The sequence below is a fragment of the Corvus hawaiiensis genome, chromosome 2 (assembly GCF_020740725.1).
Source record: "Corvus hawaiiensis isolate bCorHaw1 chromosome 2, bCorHaw1.pri.cur, whole genome shotgun sequence".
In the NCBI taxonomy this organism is placed as follows: Eukaryota; Metazoa; Chordata; class Aves; order Passeriformes; family Corvidae; genus Corvus; species Corvus hawaiiensis.
The window spans coordinates 69,529,076-69,552,970 of record NC_063214.1 but is presented as its reverse complement, the minus strand read 5'-3'; the positions used below and the strand labels follow the sequence as shown (position 1 = coordinate 69,552,970).

At 36.1% G+C, this 23,895-nt stretch overlaps 1 protein-coding gene across 2 annotated transcripts in view; it reads left to right on the top strand.

Annotated features, from left to right (window-relative positions):
* Positions 1-23,895, top strand: part of KLHL1 (kelch like family member 1) — a 197,312-nt gene that overhangs the window by 74,492 nt on the left and 98,925 nt on the right. For both annotated transcript variants that reach the window (XM_048295548.1, XM_048295547.1), the window contains exon 4: positions 12,959-13,155. In XM_048295548.1, coding sequence (XP_048151505.1) covers positions 12,959-13,155 — 197 coding nt within the window. The remainder of the gene's footprint in view (positions 1-12,958; positions 13,156-23,895) is intronic.

The window sequence follows — 23,895 nt, the reverse complement described above, 5'->3', positions numbered from 1 at the left end:
TTATCCTTTTTTTCTAACTTATTTTGGAGACAAAGTAAGACAAAAAATGTCTTAAGTTCACACTTGCAAGTTTCACAAATACTTACTGACAATAGAAGAGTGATGAGATTCAGGAAACATGAGACAATTTTACATGCTAAAAGAGTGCATGTATTGGATGCCATGGATCATTCTGTATTGCATGGCTCTTCCACCAGGTTCTTTGTCCTGACTTATCCTTATTTATTATCCTGACTTATCCTGACTTATTCTGATTTATCCTTATTTATTCTTAGCTTGTGTCCTTATCTCTTGAAGTTCATGTGGGATTATTTCTTTCTCTATTCCTTTTCTCTGCACCAGATGTCTTAGCAGATACCTAAATTTCCTAGTTACAATTATGCTAATAAATTAAACCGTGCTGGGGAAGGTTTGCAGGCACTGGAACACAATTGTGTCTATTGATCCTGGCAGTTTTAGCCAAATCCAAATAGCAATCTCTCTAAAAAATGGTGGGTATAGCTTGGATACACAGCTCATTATTAATGTGGCCAACCTTGTACAGAGTGTAAGAGCAGTCAAAAGTGCTATGGAGAATTCGGTGATAACTCAAATGATTAGTGAATTCCTAGAAAATAGTCCTAAACTTATTTAGTTTATTGAAATTAAATAAAATCTAGACTTCTTAGTTAGTCATTCTGAAATCATAATTTCCCTTGACCTTGCCAGAGCAAAACCTTAATTTTTTCCCTTCCATTTCATTTCCATCGTCTTACGTGATTTATCTAGCTTCATAATTTCTTATTTCTTTTCTTGCACTCTGGTTCCTTATTTACCAGCAGTCTAGCTCATGTCCCCTTTCCCTTTGAGTCAGTGTATTTTACTTGTTCTGCATGGATGTGGACAAGTGGAAATTTAAGAAAACAGCCACTGTTCTGTTACCCAGACGCACAGCAGCCAACAGAAATTCCCTTTCAGACTTTTGATTTGTAATCTGGAGCATATGTCTGTCTAGACTTAGACAGAATATCTGGAGAATTTTGCTGCCAAATTCCAATTACTGACTGCACAATATGTGAAAAAGTTTTCAACAACTCATGTCTGTGACCAGTTTAGCTCTTTATTGTTCTACCTCAGGAATAGAAAACAATTTTGACCAGTGGGCACTTATTGACTCCTATTTTCTTTTTCCTGTCACTACCTTTATAGCTCAAGGAGCTTCAAAAAAAAAAAAAAAAAAATCACATATAGTTGCTGCTGTTATAGAGAAGGTTTTCCCTGGGGAAAACTGAACATGTCAGAATAAAAACAGCTGAACATGGACTTGTTTGCAAAAATGTGGAGGTGTATTACAGTGCAAATATGTTTAGATGTGATTTAAAAGAGGGAACCATTTTCACATCTTATCTGTAATTCAGTCAGGTTTATATTTTTTTAGAATCTAGTGAAATTATTTCATTTTTACTGTGAATCATACATATTAAGTATGAGTTTAAGACAGATAAAATGTATGTATCTATGAAAAGTACTACTATAGATGCGGATATCCTAAACTGATACCAGACCCTTCACCAATATAATCTAATACTGTTGCAAAATATCAGAAATAAAGCTCAGCAAGGGGAGGTTTTGTACATCACACACTTATGGAAAAAAATAATCCGGGGGTGCATCAGGCACAGCATTGCCAACTGGGCAAGGGAGGGGATTGTCCTTCTCTGCTCTGCACTGGGAAACCCTCACCTTTAGTCCTGTGTATTGTTTTGGGTACCACACTATTAAGAAAGACATTAAATTATTAGAGAGTGTCCAAAGGAGAGCCATGAGATTTGTGAAGGGGCTTGAGGAGAAGCCATATGAGGAGCAGCTGAGGTCACCTGGTCTGTTCAGCCTGGAGAAGAGGAGACTGAGGGGAGACCTCATTGCAATCTGCAACTTCCACATAAGTGGAAGAGGAGGGGCAGGCACTGATCTCTTCTCTATGGTGACCAGTGACAGCACCCGATGGAATGGCTTGCAGTTGTGTCAGGGGAAGTTTAGGCTGGCTGTTAGAAAAATGTTCTTCACCCAGAGGGTGGTTGGGCACTGGAACAGGCTCCCAGGGAAGTGGTCACAACACCAAGCCTGACAGAGTTCAGGAAGTATTTGGATAGTGCTCTTAGGCAAAAGGTGTGACTCTTGGGGGTCGTCCTGTGCAGGGCTTAGAGCTCAACTCAGTGATCCCTGAGGGGCTCTTCCAACTCACCTTATTCTGTGATTCTGTGATTCTGTAAGCAAATAGATTTCTAAATAATAGGCAAGGTAGAATTACATGATGATCAGCAGAGCATCAAGTCTTGTACAGCCTTGATTAGAGCAGCTCCTTAGTGAGGGCACCAGCCAATCTAAGAGTAGTAACAGGAAGACAGAAAATTAGACAACCAAAAATACTGATTTAAAAATAAGAAAAGGTGTTGAAGTTTCTGTGAAGATTCAACATGACTAATTATACAATTATCAAGTTATGTGATAGATAAACTGAATTTGAATAAAGCTGAAAAAGTTGACATGTTAAAATATGTACTATTAGCTCTGTGTTAGGTCAGTCTTGAGGTTGTTTTTGGAAGTGTTCTGGGGTTTTTTTATATATTTAGAACTTACTCTTTTTGTAAAATTAATAAGGTAGTGACTATATATTGTTTTACCTGAAATAAGCACAAAGTTTTCTAACTACATAAGCTACATTATACTGTAATTACAGCTTGTATAATTTAAATTATGTAGATGATGTAAATTTATTAGAAAAACACTCCATCAAAATTATGTGCTTCTTGTAATATACACAGGCTCACAAGGATAGATCAAAAGAGCTTTACCACTGTTTGTTGTGAAGGATATATTTGACCAGTAAAAAAATATGCAACTTCACTAATCTATCCACACTTTGCTGCATTTTGTTGGTTTATTCAAATAGAAAAAGTATGTTTTCTCTGTGATACAGCAGAACTGTGACTTAATAGGAACCAAAACTTCCTCTTTTGCATATCTTCTCCTTGTGAGTGAACTGAAGAAATCTGAAGCCAACACTTAGGTGCAACAGCTATGCAGAAAATATGTTTCAGTTTTGGGCAGCAAGATGATTGATAGCAAAAAAATCTGTGATTGAGATCTTAGTGCCCTGGGATAGATGGATATGTATTCTTTGATCTTTTAAGAATTCAAGATAAGCAGTGATACAGAAGAGTGTTTTTTTACCTCATTTTCTTAGGTAAAGCTTTTTTCTTGATCTTAAAGCTTGAGTTTTCATTATTTTCAATTGTGCTTCAATAGGTCAGAGAAGACTGAAACTGTAGATTGATATTCTGTTGTTTTGCTGCTATCGGTGACTCTAGGAGCCCTCCTTTGAAGTTACAACAGAGCTGTGAAGTTACTATAGATTTCGTATATTGGAAAATCTAATTAGCATCGGGATATCTAATTAGCATGCATTCCCAACAGTGATCAGAAGAGTAGGTTGGTGCTTTCATACCGTTAATGAAACTGAAAAAGTAAAACCCATTTCAGTAATAGAAAACAAAAAATCCTTGATTTATTTATACATATCTGAAAAAAAAAATAGAGAATGGATCATACATGGAGGAGGTTCAGCTCTGCTGTATAGCTTTTAATTAGATCTTCTTTGGGAGATTCTTTAATTAAAGTACTGTCAAGTGTCTTTGTCATGGTTACAGCTAATAACACACACAGGACTGACAGCAGGGATGTAGCAAGTAGGAACATGCCTTTAAGCCCAAGGACCCTTAGGTCCTGCAGCACAGAAACAATATTAATTAAATATCCCAGGGAGGTTTCTTTCTTGGTTTTGGTTTGGGGACTTTTTTTTTTAATTGCTGAAACTCAGTTGTCTATATGAACAAACAATGAGAACAACTCGTAGCATACTTCGGGCTTGTGCCAATTTACAGTGTGAGAGTCCAGGGGTTATAACAGATGCAGGACTACGCTACAACATGCTGTTTGAATGTGACTGCCATGGTTTGGAGGATGACTTTGTTCGGGGTAACTGAGGCCATTTCATTCCCGTTAGCCTCAGTGCTAGAGGGAATTTCCAGACAAGCTTAACTCCATAGATATAATGTAAGGCTGTATGTATTTTATTAAAGGCTTATGCTCAGACAATCTGGATTTGCTGGTGGCATGTTTACAGTGTTTCAGGCTACTCCTCTGTAGTAGGTATTGATCACATTGAGAACTGGAGTTACCCTGATGCTGCAAAGGTCCTTTCCTCTACGTCTGTGACATGTTGAGTTTGTTCAAGGGTTATTTGTTCTGTAGTATCACGTTAGAGACCGCTGTGAACGTGGACCATGTCTAACTAGCACTTATTGCAGGAGGCTGTTACCTGCTGCTGTCCCACTACATTTTCTCAGCCATGTATTTGATGGTTGACTTTGCACTTGCAGAGAATAGGCCCTTAAATTTCCATTCATATCAGATAGGAGATCATTTGTTCCAGGAACTCTGGGATGAGTGATAAAGGGACAAATTAAGGTAGTTGAATTGATCTGAAAGACTTTGTCAGCCGTTGTGTAATGGAGAGTACAGAAAAATGGTTTTGTATCACAGTAGATGCTCATAGGCCTTGAATAAACTTAACTTCTGGATATGGACGATCCCCTGTGAAATTCTCTTCTAGAAGTAGATACTTGTCATAATACGTCATATTTTTCAGGAGTCAATAAAGAGAGAGTTGCAGAAGAGCAATCCAAAGAAGCCCTCTTTATTAGGGTTTCTCCAGTTTAGGAAGTGATAGTTATGGCACGATCTGTAGAACCATTCAAGTTATCTGTCCATGGATGTTCTGCATTGACTCACTGCAAAGTTCATACATACCTTTGCTCCAGTTACATTTCAGATTGACATTTTCATGTATACTGTTGCTCATAAAATTCTTACTTATGCACCTGGATTACATTCTCAGCTATACTGTCCATGTGTAAAATGCAAGAATCTTTCAAAGTTCCTCAGTGTAACTGTAGGCCCAGATTGTTGTCTTCTTTCCCCTGTGGATGTCAGCCTGCTTGGAAAAAAATACCTTTCTTCACTGAATACCTTTCTGATTCTAAAACAAACTGTGGGCTTTCACATCATTCAAGTCTGTATGAGAGAACTTCAGAGTTCTCTTAAAGAACTGCGGAGAGTGATTGCCTCCTTATTTTTTTTTTTTTTTTTTTTTGAGCAAGCCATACTCTGAAGACCTTGTTTCCATCTGGATCAGATGTTTTCCATTCCTGTCACTGAAACACAAAGTCCTTGCTCGTTCCTGGAGTTCTAAACTCCAATGAATTGTTATTCCTCCTTTTACCCTGTATACTTCAGTAAGGGACAGAATTGTCAATTATTAGGAACCAGCTGTTGTCTCATTCTTTTGGCAAAGTATATGAGAATTGTTTAGACAAGAGCTCTGAACTGAATATCCATAAATTTTGAGTATTCAGAATGATCTAGAATATTATGGAGAGATAGATAGTGACTGTGTTTTGTGGTACTGTCATGCAGTCTGCTATTCTATAGAAGTCAATAAGTATGAAAGAGGGCTTTGGTGGATCGATGCCACGAATATTGCACAGGGTCCCTCGTGGAGACGCTCAGGCAGCACTCCAGTAGCACCCACGCGTGCACACGATCTCACCTTCGCAGGCGGTCACAAACAGCTGCTCACACACACAGCCCATGCACGAGCCGGAGATAAAGAGGCGAGAGGGGTTCTCTGCATGCAATTCTGAGGCATTTAACGAAACCAACACACTCAAAGGAAGCAGGGACAAAGAACCAAGAACGAAACGCACGCGTTGTTTTATCCCGAAGGGTCCCAGGGGTGGGCAAAGCATCAGAAAACAATGGTCTGAGGGCTAGGGGGCAGAGGCAAGGGTGAGTGACATAACAGGAGCCAATGGGAGAAGGGATGGGAGGGGGGAGAGAGTCAGTAACCAGTGGAATCTTGGTAAAGGGAGAACTTTCCAGCTCAGAGGTTTACAGAGAAACTGCTTTCAAAGCAGCATGGGGGTGTAAAGTGGACTTTGCCAGTGCAACAAATAAGAATAAATTCAGGCAGACACAGGGAAACGATGAGTATGGAGGGGAAGAACAGATAACTGAATGCGCTGCAGGGTGCATTTTTGAAGCTGTCCCTTGCTAGGTTCAAAGTTCTTCATCTCCAAAGAGAGATTTAAACAAGTACTGAACATGGCTGGAAAATGAGTGCTTTTAAGTGAGTGCATTTAAGCCTATTGCTTAAATGGCATCAGGGAAGTGATCAGACAGGCTGCTGTGCCATTGTCTTCCTCTTTAATGTGTTTCTTTCTGGAGGTCCTGCAGTGGAGATGTGTACCCGTATCCACTCTCTTGAGTTCAGCTGCCTAGCTGTGTATCCCCAGCTCCAAAACAAAAGCAAAAGAATCATGAAAATTGCAATGGTAGTTTGTGAAAGATGTCCTCACCTTTCAGGTGTTTACTCCTGTTCCTGCAATGTAAAATACCTTCACTCCCTTTCTGCTCTGTGCCAGCAGTTGTGATGAAATGTACCCTCAGAACAGGATGCAACTGGAGTACTCACTTCTCCCAGCAGTGCAGTCCAGCCCAAAGCAAAATAGATTTCATTAGGCTGTAAGGTGGACTCTTAAACAAAAATATTTTTTTGGTAATTGGTGCCTCCATTTCTGTAACTTTTTGTTCTCTAAGCGTGGATTTTAACTTCTCTGTGTTACCGTAGCAGAAGCTGCCAAATCATTGCCTGAGAAGTTAAGAAGCTTGTTCTGGAAGAGGTGAGTGTTCCTACTTCAGAGCTAGCCTCAGATGTGGAGAATAAAATACTGCTCCTTCAAACCTGAAAGCTGAGCTCCTTTGTCCTTGAGACCTTTTTTTTCCTTTTTAAATTTTTTTTTCCCACCAGCAGCCAAAGCTTGACTGTGTAATAGAAAGGTTGTATCTCTCTGAGATGTACTCAATATTTGGTACAAGCCTTGTGGAATGAAACTTCCCCCCCATCCTCAAGATGAAGTTTGCTTTTCTTTACAAACCTAAATTCCTGGAGTGGCTTTTGATGTGTGCAGCATGATGAGCAGAACCTACAGTCTGGAAGAAAACATTAAGTACTGAAGTCCATTGACTAAAAACAGTTAAGAGAAACTAAGGCCTTATAGATGAAATGAGCTTTTGGGAATAATTTTTGTCATCTCCCAGCCTATTTTGTGTATGAGTGCAAGATTTGTGCTGAAATTTAATTAGTAAGTGCTGGTTATATTTGTGTGGTTTTTGAGGTAACTTTTATCTTGGCTTTTTTTTCTTTGTTTTAACCTGTGAGGTTTTTTTCCTCTATTTATGTACAAAGCTAAGCTTAAAATTTACAAAGGCAATGCCTGTATATTGGCTAAATTATTGGTGACAAAATTACTAACATAGTGGTCATCTGTACAAGTACAAACCAGTAATATTTAGCACATAATCCCAAGAATGATGTTCATATTTTAACAATTTTTCTATAACTAATGGAAAAACATATCTTCTATCTCAGACTGCTAACATATCTTTCTTCACAGTTGATAAAAAGGTTTTATGAAGATAAATGATTTACTGCTTTTAGTCCTGTTATTTGTATGTATATCTTACAGGGGACTAAGTTCAAGTATATAAAGTGAGCTAAGGCACATGAATGGCATAAGGTGAAAATAACATTTTAATGTCTCTGTCTAAAAAGCTGATGTATTTGAGTCAGTGGAGAAATTTTCTCTAAAACCTGACATTTCAATTATACAGGAGGTGTTTTGGTTTGTAGTTTGAGGGTTTTTTTCAGAACAGGAAATGAAAAGGTAACACGTTGGGGATTATTTTGGCTAATAATAGTTTTCTGATCTTTAGCCAGACATTTGCAAGAAGTTTCCTGCTCGGGGGATTTTAATTTGTTAATAGCATTTTCTTATCGCTCTGCAATGTTGTAATTTTCCACGCTATTTAAATAAAGGACAGTTTGGAAGTACTGGCCAAGGATCACGTGATTAGGCCAGTTTAGTCCACTTATTCAAAGATATGACATGATTAGGGGGTAAATAATTGTACAGTATTTTAAAAGAGTGACTCTAGTTAATTTATAAGAATTCTCATATTACTGTGATGAAGGCTTTTTCATTTTTCGCAACCTGCATATTTATATGTCTCTGGAATAATTTAAGAAATTATTTTATACATAATAATACTTAAATGAAGGGAGCCAACATGAAAGATGGAGTGGGAATATTTACAAGGGCCCATAGTGACACAGCAAAGGCTTCAAACTGAAGTAGAGTAGGTTTAGATTAGATAATAGGAAGAAATTCTTTTCTGTGAAGGTGGTGTGGTACTGCAACAGGTTGCCCAGAGAAGCTGGAGATGCCCCACCCCAGAAGTGTTCAAGACTAGGCTGGATGAAGGAAACCTGGTCTAGTGGAAGGTGCCCCTGTCCATGGCAGGAGGGTTGGAAGTAGATGATTGTTATGGTCCCTTCCAACCCAAACCATTCTATAATTCTAAACAAACACAATTAGCCATAGAATGCCTTCTTCCTCAAGTACAACTTAGTAATGTGGTCTGCAGCAAATAATTAATGGAAAATAAAAAAGAGTTTGATCAGGAGAAACCTCTGCTGACTGAGTATATTGTTTCCTATTTTCTTTTCTGAAAACATCTTCACCTTTATAATAAGTATGGAAGACAATACAACTTAGAATTTATCTTTTACGGCATAGGTCAAACTGGAGACTAAAAGATGTTCTGCTACACAGAAGATACTTTTTGTAGCATTCTTCATTGACTGCTGTTCATGGATAGACATGAGGTGATTTTACAAAATTCACTACCAGGAATTGGCCATAACAGAGAGAATTGATCATCAGAATTGAACCCAAAGAGTGTTTCATCACCTGAAACCTGATGACTCTGATGATTCCAGTGCTGTGTTTGGGAGCAGATTAACTGAATTCATATCACAAATATAAACATCAGTAGTGTCTGAGTAAGTCAAATGAAGGTGCTTCTTTTGTCTGAAATCAAGAAATAGCTATTCAGAGAGTGATTCATCTCATTCTGCAGTACATGACTAAGAGAATGTGGGTGAAAACTGCTCTAACACCTCCTATTTCTCTCTGTGGACTGTAAAAGGAGATTGTGGGTGATTAGGTCAGGTGGCTGCTTCAAAGTACCTAAGGAATGATTAAGATAAGCAAAAGGTCTATTATAGCAATGTGAGGCACAGTACCTTTTTTATAAGCTTTTTCAGCTCTTCAATGGAATTTGATGCTATTTCAGAAAAGCAATTTCTTATTGTAGTCATGTTTGTAGGCAATTAATCTACTATGCATAAGATGAATAAATATTATCTTGATACCATTTGCTGCCATTTTTTGGAAAAAATGAGACCTCCTAAAACTGATTAGCCTATAGAATAATTCCATTCAGCAACATTTCAAAACTGCAACACAACTGATATTTCATGACCAAGACACATGAAATAGAAAGGTTAAAAAGATTAATACCTGATTACAAGGAATTAGTTTTAGCCTTTGTTTCCAATTCCTTGACACTTCCCATGATTTCCCTTGTAGACGCTTACAGTGCTCTTAGGAATGTTGAGGAGTCTTGCTATGAAAGAGAAAAGAAAAAAAACTACGGTCCTCATGAGGTGAAAAGATGTTACCATGTGTTACAAATTTAGGTGAAAATTCATTGCTTATGCACAGAGCAAAGGAACTGTACCTACTGAGTGGTCCCACCACAGGTCCAATATGTTGGTCAATAGCTGTGGGAGGCTATTCCTGTGATACACACTGATCTTATTAACATCATACAAAGGTGGTAAAAAATTTGGTGATTCCCTCTAAACAAAAATAGTTCTAAAGTATAGTCAATAGTGTAGAAGTCAAAACTGTCCCTGAACTTGGGAAAAGATTTAGCGACAGAACAAGAATATCAGAGAATTCTTATATTATCTCTGCTTCACATTTGGTAATGAGGTAATAAAATTTATGTAGTCATTATGAGAATGCATGCTAAAGACAGGCATTTTAATTTCTGCATAAGCAATGTGCATAATTTTTTTCACAAATACAGCTATAATTTAGAATAACAATTAGAATACATTAAAGTTCTTTTGATTGTTTTTTCCTCATATTTTTTCATCTTAATTAATGTAATACAAAAGGAGATTTTAAGCTCTGGTTAATTTGTTTTTGTCAGACTAAGCCACTTGAGCAAGCTTCTTATTGCATAAAAATGTGAGGGGGAGGTGAATTGAAGAAGCAGTAATATTAATGCCCCCTTGAATATCCCATTAAACAGTTTTAAATGGATGCTTGGATCTTCTAATTGCCAATATAAACTGTCTGAAGATTTGATATTTTATATACGGAGCCTCTTAACAGCTTTCTTTTTTCAAACTTTGACCATGCTAAACACTTGATATCCCAGAGGAATTTGCATAAAAATGTCATAGCACTCTTCTAAAAAAGTGAATACAGCCCTTGTGAACAATTTATGAAGCTGTCTTGATGTTTAAAAAAGAAGATAAGATTTGGAAAACATTTAGATGGATTAAAAACTTATCTATCATTGAAGAATGAAGAACAATAAACTCTAATTCATACTGAGTGTACTCTTCTAGCTCTTACCATAGATATATTAAGTAGTAAATTAGTATTTCTGAATTTAGTTAAAAATAAGTCAAGTTGTAATATATTCAGATCCCCAGATATCCCAGAAACCACTGTATGTTTACTTCCTCTATTAAATTGTAAAGCAGAAATGTGTTCACACTCTTCTATAAAAATGTGAATCATTTTCTTCAAAATGTCATGTTAGTTACATAAAGAAATGTCTAATTCATAAAACAGGTAATATTTTTTATTGATTTAAACTTAGTTTAATCCCACTGTTTCCCAACTAATACCATACCAGGACTAGTGTACCTTAAAGTAAACAGAAAATATCTTCAATTTGAAAACAAATAGATTGATATGGTTTCAACTGATTCCTTTGGGTTCTTCTCCTAAGGGTAGCTACCTTTAGTGATAAAAAGCCAAACGATGAGACTGTTACCTTTCCTCATAAAAGATGGTGATTCTTTCTATACTTATATCACTTTGCAAATGCTGTTTGGATCAGTTTTGTAGGGCCAGAGACTTTTTCGAGCTCATTGTTGAGAAATAGCATGTAAGAAAAGGAGATTTTTCTTCTTTTTTAAACTTATTTTTGTTTCCATTTCTCAGTTCATCTAATTTTCAAAGGTGTTTTGCACAGTTTTAATTTTTTTTTACTTTTGGTACCAGGATGGTCAGTTTTAAGCTGAAAACAACTATCTTTTGAAAGCTTCCACTTCACACAGTGGAACTGTGTTCCAGAGAATAGATTGTGTGTTGAGCCAGCCATTACCTGCAGGGATGCAGCAAATGAGGGAGTGTCATTGATAAATATATGGGTCAGCCAAGAATCTGCTGCTGAGTATGCCTTCTGACCACATTGCATAGAGATGTGGTGTACAGAAATAGTGAGAAAATGTCAGATAACATAAAGAGAAACGCATGTGACATTAATAGAAGAATAAAAATAAGCAGAGGAAACCCACTGAAATTAGGCTATGTGCTTGATCTCATGCTCTGACCTTTGCAGAAGGTAACTAAATCTAGTAAAGTATAACTTCACAGTTTCCATCTTATATTAAAAGCTCCAGATATAGTGAAAGGAGAAAATATCAGATGTGCAGTGTTAATGTTATTTTGAATTTGGTATTGCAATATAAAGCATCTTTTCAAGGGCATACTGTTGTGAAGTGGAGGATTTTAGAACTCCTTAGTGCCATGCAATAGAATTACTAAGATTTGTAGATTTTTTTTTTTATGTGACAGCAAATAAATGTTTGTATGTGGGAAAGAGTGAGTTTATCTAAGTGTTGAACTATAATGCTTTTAAGAGAAAGATCAATATACATTTAATCCTTTTTTAGTCAGAAATGATTTTTCCAAGCACAGTAAAATAAAATCAGAGGTATTTTTTGACCATTTGTATTAAATTTGTACATCTTATTTTCCTATTCTTTTTTTTCCTGCTCTCCAAAACATCCTTGTAATCTTTGGTTTGTAGTTTTTGAAGTTATTAATGTAAGAGATTTATAAGATACTAATGTAAAAGTAAGGCTAAAAATGTTGGTTGGGGGGAGCACTATAACAAGAATTACATATTCCAGCCTAAAATAAATTATTTTTAAAGTTTATTTTTTTCTATTTTATCTTTTATTTATTAAAAAGTGTGTCATCCTTCAAGTTGAAGATAATGACTTGTGAAATTATAGAATTAAGTGCCATATAAGTATTAATTAATGGTTCTTTTCCTTAATATAAATTATTTTAGAGGAACTGTGTGCTATGAGAAGCCTGCCGTATGTTATTCAGATAACATTAATCCCAAGGTCACATTGCAAATAAGCAACACAATGTTTGAAGACCGTTAAGCCTTGTTTTGAAGATATAGTTATGGGTTTATTCATACTATACTAGGCAGTTAGTTCATTCTTTTCAGGGAAGTAAATGGCTGTGAGGTTTGCTCTGTGCCACTGAAGATAACACAAGTTTTATCGCAAATTTCAATGAAAAAAAAGAAACCCGACAAAAAAACCATCCACAGCCGAGTTGATATCCAGATATTCCAAGTCTTCTCTTCCATTTCACACTGTACAGTGTCTCTTTTTATGCCTGTTATATAGTTGAATTAATAGTAGTTTAAAGAGAAATATTTCTAATACTATAATTTTCAGGTCACATAGGTGCTCAGTCAGGGAGATTAATCCTTCTTTTCTTCCCTTTTTCTGTAGAGTTATTTATCTAGAGCTATGATTATTTATACAAACATCTTTCAATACTGTATGTTTTGTAAAGACCAAGTAAATAAGTTTGCATTTGTTATCAATCCTTTTTTTTAGGCTGCCTGGAATTAAAAGAAGACACCATTGAAAACCTCCTAGCAGCTGCCTGCCTCCTCCAGCTCCCACAAGTAGTAGAGGTTTGCTGCCATTTTCTAATGAAGCTTTTGCACCCATCCAACTGTTTGGGAATACGAGCATTTGCTGATGCACAAGGATGCACAGAGCTCATGAAGGTGGCTCACAACTACACCATGGTAAGGCAGTTTTGGAATATTAAATTATAATCTTGTGAATCCTATATATCCTCTACAAGTAAAAATACCTTGTTAGTTTTTTTCTTGAAATTATTCTGTATTCTATTCTGTATTTCTATGGAACTTTTTTTCATAAGTGGTCCTTTTGAAACCATAGCAGTGATGATTCCTATGAACTTCAGTGAAGTTACGAGAATTGGCCTTCTATGATGGATGCAGTCTCCTGGGCCAGCACTGTATAAGACTTATTTAGATACATGGTCATATAGAGGTGATAATAGTAAAGTATATGTAAATCATTATTATACTTTTAAATCACTTTCCTTTAGTTAAGCTGTGTCATTGTTCTGCATGTGAACACTATGAGGGGAAATTTTGTTGGGCTGTGGGTTTGGGTTTCTTTGTCAAGAATTATCCCTCCTTTTAAGCATCTGTGAAGTAGATTAAGCCAGGAAGTTCTAGAAATAAGGAATTTTATCTGGTAATATTTAATATTTTTCTAGTTACATCTGACAGAACAGGTATGGAATCAACATAGAATTTTAACCAGAATCAATGAAGCAGCAATACACTACTTATTCAGAAATTCAATCATACTGGTAGCCATTTGATTCTTCATAGCTTGACAAAATTTAAAACACCTGGCTCATGAAATTAAACTTACATAAAGAGTAGATTATATATCATTTATGAGAAATAATGGTCCCTCTAGGTCTCTACTGAAATTATTATTGAAGTAATAGAGCACTTTTCATTGAATCTGATTCTCTTTTTCAGCATTTATGTCCTTGTTTTATTTATTCTTTTCTGTAACTAATAGCACATTGTAATTCACATGTTTAACTGTGGTGTTTTACCACTACAGTTCTGGTAGTTATACCCATTTTACACTTCTGGAGCAAGCTCTGTTGTTTCTCTGTATTTAGGCATTTAAATTATAGTGTTACAGGTCCAAGCTAGTCAGTTAATAACCTTCCTCTGTCAGTGGAGAGAAATAAGCTGTCAGAGCAGAATTCATGTGATCTTCTTTCAAATGAAATTGCATTAGGACTGAACAGATGTGTTTTGAAAAAACCCAACCTTTTATCAATATATTTCTTAGATTTATATATTACATTCATATTTTTGTTTTATTTTGTTGTATGAACATGAAGAAAATAGAGAAAAGCATTGATTTTAAAAAAAAATTAAAATTGCTTACGATTCTTTAGAAGAACTTACTGAAATATTTTTGGGTGAATGAAATTACTCATAGTGCATTTGAAGACTTGTGACTGATACTTACCTAATGTATCGCAAAGTTCACAAAGATTAAGATATTTGATATATAATCTATTATTCTTTTAATGCTGAGATTTAAAATCTCAGTTATGTGTAATGGGAAAATCACCAACAGAAGATGTCAGATCAAAAAGGAAGTCACAAGACTTCGTTTTTGCTTGTAATTAACTTGCTTGTAATTAACAAGCAAGCTCTGATTTATCTGCTATGGATTTGCAAGCATGCACAAGTCATACTTTCTCTTAGCTAGAAAAACAAATAATCACAATGAAATGACAATATTTTTTTCTGACCCAGTGAAAACATAACCCTAAAAGATAAGCTTCATAGTGCATGAGATTTTCACAGGCATTGTGTTACTTAATTCAGGTGTGAGTCAGGTCACATCTAGTTGACTGTTTTGTATTAACATGTGTGGAAGACCAGTTGTGAGTGGGGAAGGAGCACCTTATTGCCTATCTTCAGCACAGCACTCTCAATCAAAGAGAATCTACATAAGAGAAACATGATTAGTTCTTCTACATGGATACATGACTAGGAAAAACTTACACAGTTCAAGGAAGATACCCTGAGGAGTGTGATACAGGAACACCAGAGACCTGGGAATGTGAAGAAAGGGGAGGAAAGCGATGAGCACAGGCAAAGAGCAGATGCATAGTCTCCGAGGTGACAGAAAGCATTCTTTCTTCCTTCAGACTCCAGGAAAGTAGTATGGACTGTGATGAGGACAAACATAAAGTAGGGCAAGAGCGAGTTTGTTTAACAAACTCCTCCAGTCTTACGCAGAGGATTTGAGGGGAAGCTCTGGCTAAAGAAAGGATGGGGAAAATCACTGTTTCTTTAAAAAAAGTTATCTTGCTTTCAAGAGAACTTCAAGGCCCTTTCTTTAAAGTTTTTCAGGGTGCTTTTTTTAAAAGTTCAAAGTGATGTATCTCAAATTCTGGCTCTGTGAATCTTCTTCCACAGTGTTACTGCAAAAGCTTGTTGTGAATAGAAAGTAGTAGTACTCCCTTAACTTCGGAATCTTGTGCAGATGTTTGCTTGAGATAAAAAACCTCAGAGAAACAATAGTTCTATACTGGTGTAGGAATGCAAGACAAAATTTTTCAAATAATCTTCCAAAAATAGATTTATGCATTAATGAATTTTTTATTTACATCACAGGACATACCTGTGAGCACCATGCAAATAAAAATTTGTATCCTTTGTTTCCAAAGGTTAGGGAAATAGAAGTTATTCAGTGTGACAGAAATGGTTTATGCAATAGATTGTGTAATAATTTTGAGATATGACTCAAGTTAAATCTCATCTTTGAATAATTTCTTAGCTAATTACATAGTTGAAATTAAATATTCATTGATTCATTTGAAAAAAAACCCAAGTAATAAAATAATAGGTCTCTGCCTGCATTTTACCTGGCAAATGTTATACAGCTTTTCTCCGACAATTACTTTTAAGTAGAAAGTAATTCACAATTGTCTTCACAATAGCATTTTAATGAAAATCAATATATTTTCATGAAATAGTTTGCTTCATTGAATCTCCATAAATGTTTTAATCTTCATTTTTCAAAGAAATCTGCTTGCCTAGTCTCAGACTTGATGTAAGTTCCAAACTACATTGTTGTTATATACATATATAACTTGTTTTGTGCTTTCACATAACATGTTATGAGGGCAAGACATTTGAGCTTGGAAATTTCTTTATGTTGAAGAAGAAAGAGCTTCTAAAGAGTAGACCAATTAATTTTAGAATCCTGTTCACAGGAGACAAATAATTTCAAACATGTTTTCTGTCACACTGAATAACTTCTATTTCCCTAACCATGAAATCTGTGGAAACAAAGGATACAATTTTTTATTTGCATGGTGCTCACAGGTATGTCCTGTGATGTAAATAAAAAATTTGTTAATTTAAATAATGTAAATAAAATTCATTAACTATAAAGTTATATATCCCTTTCCATGAGCAGAGGTATAATATCCCTGGGGATAATTAGTCTTCAGTGTCAAATATCAAATTATTATTTTGAAATGCAAAATCCAAGTGAGGAAAAGCAAATGTGGTCATAGAAGAGGGGAGAAAGTGAGGAAATGAAGATAAAAAAAGCAGTGAAGGAAAATCAGATAACATTTGAAAAATCTTAGAAGATACATCTGCCATATAGCAAATTGTGAGGTTGATGGAAGTAAAGGAAATTTCATAAAAATTTAGTGAACACTGAACGCTGGCGATTTCTATGTTTGCATTCCCTGTACTTTTTAGAAGTGGAACTTGGATGGCAACATTTTAAATGAAAGCTTTACAAGGAAGTAGTTAATAAGAGCAAAAATGTAAATTGTCATTGGTTTCTTTTTTAGACACATCAGATTTAATGTAGTTTGTTTTATTTCTGAAGTATGAAAATGCCTTGCCAGTGTTTTATGGTGTGATTTTAATTTTTTAAATTATTTTTAATGAATCTTCTAATTTAAATGGCAGCACAAATATCCATGTCTCTTGATTTAAGACTTCTGTACTTCTTAATTGCAATCTGGGTTGTTACTAGCTTGTCAATTTCTGAAAGCTTTCAATCTGCAGAGCCATATGTCTGATAAGTTTAAATTCCTAATTTATTGTCAGTGTTAAGTTAGATAGTAGAGTGAAATGCATGTGTGATGTCTTTTTAAGAAAAATAAAAGCAGCAAAATGGAATATATCAATAAGCTGAAGCAAATGATTTCTTCTAGCAAGCATTTTTAGTGACAGTTCTTTATTCTTCTAGTTATAAGAGGCTTCATATGTAAGGAAGCTAACCTCTAAAGTCCGCAATTTATCAGCTTGTCATACTTGCCAGAAATTAAAGTCGTACTGTTGGGACTTATCTGTCTCTTTAGAAAACAGAGTGTAGTGTCATTTGAAATTGTGATGGCCACCTTGTTGGGATGCAATTATTTTTTGAGTAGATGTTTTAAAATATGTTCTATTTTGAACCATTGTATGTTTATTGGTTAAAGTTTGTAATAGACAATACTAGATGAATGGACTCTGTGACTTTAATGTACCATTAGCCCTTCTTTCAATGAGTACTTGGCTACACTGGTAAATACTGAAGAAGGCAAAATAAGCCATATTTTTCCCTAAAAAGATAATTGCAGTTTGGTTTTAGAACATGGGAAAATATAAAAAAAATACTCATACTTGGTATGGTTTTGAATATAAATGTGATTTGCTTTCTCTCAGCAAAGCCCATGGTTCTGCTTGTGTTGCAGTGTATAGATAATGCTTAGAAATTGAGAGTGTTCCCTTCAAAGATATAGTACCAGTTTCTTCATCTCATTATCATGCCATTTGACTGAAACCTGATTGCTTCAAACAGAAAACTGAAATACCTCATAGATATAATTATTTAACCTGTCAGTGATTCACTTTTCAGGAAACTTCACTTAAACCTCAGCTATCATTTCGCATCTTATAACTGCTGTTTGAGAGTTGAAATGATAAGAGCTTGTTCCACATTTTTATTTCACTGTATTTCAAAATGAATTGCTAAACATAAACTTGGAAAATCTTCAAATTACTTTGATGCACTGAGTAGAAGAATGGCCATAAGTAAAAATTCCTTGACCAGAAGAACATAAATGAATAAAGTGATTGATGTGTCTGTAACCTAGTCATAACTTCAGCAATCTAAAGGCCCCTAATGTATGTTACAGTTCCAAGCCTGGGAGACGCAGAATGTTTGCAAGTGCCTTTGAATGAAGTGGTGAGAGGTGTTTAGCTTCTCAGAGATGCAGTTCTGTGCTTTGCACTGCAAGGGCCATTAGTCCCAGCACAACAAAACATTATTCAAACTTAATTAATGAGCACGTAGGTAATCTCAGTGACATGTACTGACTCTATATGGACTCTTTAATTTACTGAGAATTCTGATTGTACTGCAGACGGAGAAACCATTTCATTTAGTTGAAGTGTATGCCTTACGCAAATTTTTTAATGATCTTTTATGGTGAAGAGTTTCAGTGATTATTTTATTAGTTATGTTTATTATCTAGGTTTCAAAATTTCACAGTTAAAACCTGTTGGGGTGGAGTGGGGAAGGAGTGATATGTAAAACCTTTTCCTTCCATTTACAACAGTTAATCCTGAAGCATATTGAAATATTGTAACATTACTCCATATTCAAATTAAGAAAAATATTACTGAGATATTGGCAGGTGATGATAACAGTCATTAATGAGTTGTAGTTTTACATTTAGATGTTAGGGGTTTATTTCAGTGCTAATATAGCTTTAACTAAAGTCAAATAGCAAGTAAGGCAAGAAAACTCTAGTATTGTAATTTAACAGTTCTTTAGTGTCATGGTAAGGAACAGTATTTCCCAATTTAGTGTTCCCACTAAATCACTCCAAACTGTGCACTGCTCACTCACTTCCCCTTTTCTCTCCCCCTCCCCCCTGCAGCAGGACTGGAGAGGCGAATTGGAGGCACAAATGGTAAAGATGTTGAGATAAGAACAATTTGCTGGAAACAGCAGAGAAGAACAGGAAAAGTAACAGCAACAATATTATACAAATGACAAAGTGTACAAGAAGGAGGCAAATTATTCACGTTCAGCATGGGGAAACCCCCCAACAATACTCAACTGCTTCGTCTGCTGCACTACCTGACCTGGAAGGGAGCTTTTCCCAAGTCCCTGGAAAATGATATGAGGTGGTATAGAATAATCTCCAGGTCCTAGCTATCCTTCCTTCTGGCTACTGCAACAATTAACCCTGTCCTGGCTGCAGTCAGGACATTTTTCATATGCTGTTTAACATCATATATATCTACAGGGTCATAAATTGTCTTTCTACTATTTAATATAGCTGACCACATGCTGCTCAATAGATACTGATCAGATAACAGGTTTTTTAACTTCAAATTGTACTTTGTTTCCACCGCTTTGACCTCCTTACCACCTTACCTCCTTACATTGGTGACATATGGATAGATAGACAATGAGATGGATGGAAAACTGACTGGACAGACAGGCCCAGAGACTTGTGATCTATAGTAAAAAGTACAGCTGGTGACCAGTAAAGAGTGATGTTCCTCAGGGATTATTTCAGGGTCCAACACTCTCTAGTAACTTTATTAATTATTAGATAATAAGATGGAGTTGTCTGTCAGCAAGTTTGCAGATGTCATCAAACTGGCAGGAGGAGATGATTGATATGCTTGAGAACAAGGCTGCTGTTTAGAGGGCATGCTGGAACAATGGGCTGAAAGCACAGAATCACAGAATCATTAAGGTTGGAAATGACCTCCAAGATCAAGTCTCACTTTGAATAAATACCACCACACCCACTAAACCATGTCACAAAGTGCCACTTCTACTTGTTTTTTTAATACCTCCAGGGATAGTGACTTCACCAACTCACTGGAGAGCCTGTTCCAATGCTTCAGCACTCTATCAGTGAAGAAATTTTTCGTGATATCCAACCTGAACCTCACTTGGTGCAACTTGGGGCAGTTTCTCTCCCCATGTCCTATCTCTAGTTGCCTGGGAGAAGATGCCAAACCCCACCTCAACACAAGCTCAATTCAAGTAGTTGCAGAGAGCAGTAAGGTCTCCCCTGAACCTTCTTTTCACCAGGCTAAGCCACCCCAGTAACCCCGGTCACCCCAATAGGATTTATGTTCCAGACCCTGCACTAGCTTTGCTGGTTTTGGCCACTCAACCCCAGTGTTGCATGGGGTTGTTGTGACCCAAGTGCAGGACCTGCACTTTGCCATGTTGAACCTCATACCACTGGCCTTGGCCCATCAATCCAGCCTTTCCAGATCCCTCTGCAGAGCATTCCTACCCTTCAGCAGATGACTCTCCTGCCCAACATTTTGTTGCCTGCAAACATCAAGATGCACTTGATTCTCTCATCCAGATCACAAATAAAGGTATTAAAAAGGCTTGGTTCCCAAAAGTGAGAAACATCATGAAGTTCAGGAAAGGGAAATGCAAAGTCCTGCAATCTAGGGACACAACCCCATGCACTGCTACAGGCTGGGGAGCAACTGTCTAGAAAGCAGCTCTGCAGAAAAGGACACCAGGTTGAATGTAAACCAGCAATGTACCCTTGCTGCAAGAAGGCCATGAACAACCTGGGGGGTATCGGTGAGAGTGAGAAAGTTGAAGAAGGTGATCCTTCCCTATTTGGCACCCATGAGACCAAATACAAAGTGCTGAGTCTCCTTTTGTATTCCTCAGTACAAGAGAGACATGGATATAACGGAGTTAGTCCAGGGGAGGTCACCATGCTGATTGGATGCTGGAACACGCAGTGCACGAGGGAAGTCTGAGGAAGCTGGGCCCGATGAACCTGCTGTACTGAGGGGGACCTTGATGCTCTCTGCATCTACATGACTGAGCCATACAGACAAGAAGGTGCCAGACTGTTGTTGGGGGTGCAGATAGGCAACAGACACAAAGTAAAATATACAAAATTCCAATTGGATATTAAGATTATATATTTTTTTAGAACAATGGGAGTAGTTAAATACTAGGAAAGCAATGACCACTGGAATTTTTGGGATCTGTTCTTGGAGGTATTCAAGACATGACTGAAAATGTTGCTAAGTAACTTGACCTAGTTAAGACATGCACTGAGTAGGGACTGTGACTAGATGAGGTCACTTTGAACCAAAATTATTCTGTAAGGCTATTAAATGTATTTCTTGTATGTTTTTGGTGTTCTTAGATATGAGCTGTGTATCCAGGGATGACATGAAGCAAAAGTTCCGATTTTTTGGGTTTTTTTAATTTTACTTTTCAAGCAATGTGCGACAGATGGGTTTCCTGGAGCTAGCATTTAATTGACTTTTATTAGCAATAAGCTATTGGTAGCATGTTAGCAACAAATTAACAGTAACACACTAAAATTTTAAAACATTCTGTAATTTTCTGTTTCTTATGCTTGGAGTACTAGCTTGGAGTAAAAAGTTGAATTACATCTCTATTCAAAATGCTTCCTAGATCTACATAGGATGCTAATTTTAAAGAAAACAGATCCCTTCACTTGACTAGTTAAATTCTGATTTTTAAAGCTGTTATTTTGATACTCTAACTGTTTAGGAGTTGTTTTTTAATAAGATCCTTCCTCTCTCTAGCATCCCTTGGTCAAGTAAAATGAAGTTGAAGATATTCCAAAGAAACAAGAATACTTGAAATAAATAATATTACCCAGGATACAGAAATTAGAATTAAAAACATTTTTGCAACTTACAATCCAATATCAATTATGCCTGACTGGGAAGTATATCTTTTGAGGTTTAGAATTTTCTCTGTTTTTCCCCTTTAAAGCCATACTAGTGATATACAAAAGTGAATGATCTCAATAGTGCAAACATAAGCAAGAGTCACAAAATCCTTGCAACTTTCAAATGAACCACATAGTTTAATCTTTTATTTCTCTTGATAAGGATGACTTTCTTAAAATATTTCAGTAGCTTTTTTTTTTTAATATAAACTATTATTACTATTATTATGACTCCTCCTCCCAATTCCTTTTTTTCTTTTTTGAGAAGAATTTTTACTTTATAAGCCACCTTTCACACATCCAGTATTTTTAATATTCTTGTTTGAAAGTAATAATCAGCACTTAGCACAGTGTGCTGCTTTCGTTTTAAGTTCTCCTTAGTACAGCTGTGACATAGCATGTTACAGTACCACTCCATCAAGACACAGTTGGAGAAGAGGAAGGTAAGAGCATTTCAAGAACTAGCATATGGACAGCAAGACAATTAATAGAAAATAGAAAAGACAACTGCTGGTAGTAAAATGCTGTGAAATCTACAGGAAAATAGTTAAGGAAATAGTCTGTAGTGCTTTAATCACAATTTGATGGCTTCTTAATCATCAGAAACTTCAATTTGGTTGCTTAGATGCTACATTAAAAGGTTACTAAGGCAGAATTTTGTATTATTCTTGAGAGGGCTGCTCTGAAAAGCAGCACCCTCAGCTGAATAATCTTTTTACATTATACACAAGTGTCAACTCTTCCTATAGCTTTAATTTGTTTTTCAAGTTTATTCTAGTTCCAGAAAACTGAATATTCAGCAGCAATGTTAATATCCCGTTGAACTAATAGCTTTTATGCTTTAGACATATAATTGCATACTAAGGGTACTCTGGTATGTCTGTTCTTCTTCATGTGGTGTCTGTGGGGTCAGCAGATCTACATCTCAATCTCTCAAGTGAAGGATATATCAATTCATAAATCCTGCTTCATCTCACTGAACTGTAGGCAGAAATAAATTACTGTTCTTAGAGGTAGCTCAGGACAAGCAGACTTAACCTAACAAGCATTGGTGAGCGCCTAAATCAGTGTGAATCTGTGTCAGTACTACAGAACTGCAAATGTCAAACTAAAAAAGCACTCCAAAGACAGTGAATCTTTGAGGATTTTCTTGGCATTCATGGAAGACATTGAAGATGAGAAACAAGACAGCTGAATTTTGTAGCTGTAAATTCAAACCTTTGAGTCTGCATACCAGTGTAAAATCAAATACCTGGCATTTTCCATGTCTTTTGTAAGATTAAAGGATGGGTCCCAGTACTGGGGATAAGCGTTCTTTCTTTGTTTTCATGAAAGTATTCAAGGATGGTTAAATACAAAACCCCACATAAGTACTTAGATTGTGTGTGTAGAAAATTAATTCACTAAATTCTTTGAGAATATAGTATGTATTGAAGTATGTACCCCAGTTAAGGGGTACCAAGAAAGTGTGACATAAGCTTTAAGTGCATTTTCTGTCTGCTATTCCCAACACTTTAAGATTGAGAAAAGATCCTTTAGGGTAGAAAGAAGACTCACTATTGCTTTCTGTGGGCTTCTCAGATAACAAAGAATATAGCCTAACTGGAATATGAAGCTCATGGGAGATGAAAAAGGGCTAACATTGGACAGGATGATTGAACTGATACTGGTATGGGGAACTCTGGTAGGAAAAACAGAAGACGGAAAGATACAGGAACGAGACATGATAGAAAAGAGAATCTTAATCTTAGGACTATGGCTGAAGTAAACATAAGAATATATAACCAATAGAAATCTTACTCTGTAGAAACTCCATCACTAAGATTCTTGTCCCTACTCATTGCCCTGCTTTCTGAAATCATCAGTGGCTCATATTGTTAAAATGGCTTGAAAATATTCAGTCTGATTCTGGCAATAATGTGTTCAGTATAATGCAGGGTGGACTTCTCATTTCTCTGTTGACTAAGAAAGAATTTGCAGTCATATTAAAAAAAAAGACAATGAAATCTCAAGGAATGATATGTTTTTGGTTACTTCCAGTACTGGGAAATAAAAGATAACATTTGAGAGTAGAGGTTAGCCCTGGTCTTTCCTGAACCAGTATGAGAAACTGAGGCTTTACAGTGTTCTTTCAATGTAAAGGAACCCTTCAATACAATAATGACAGACGTTAGAGAATCATAAT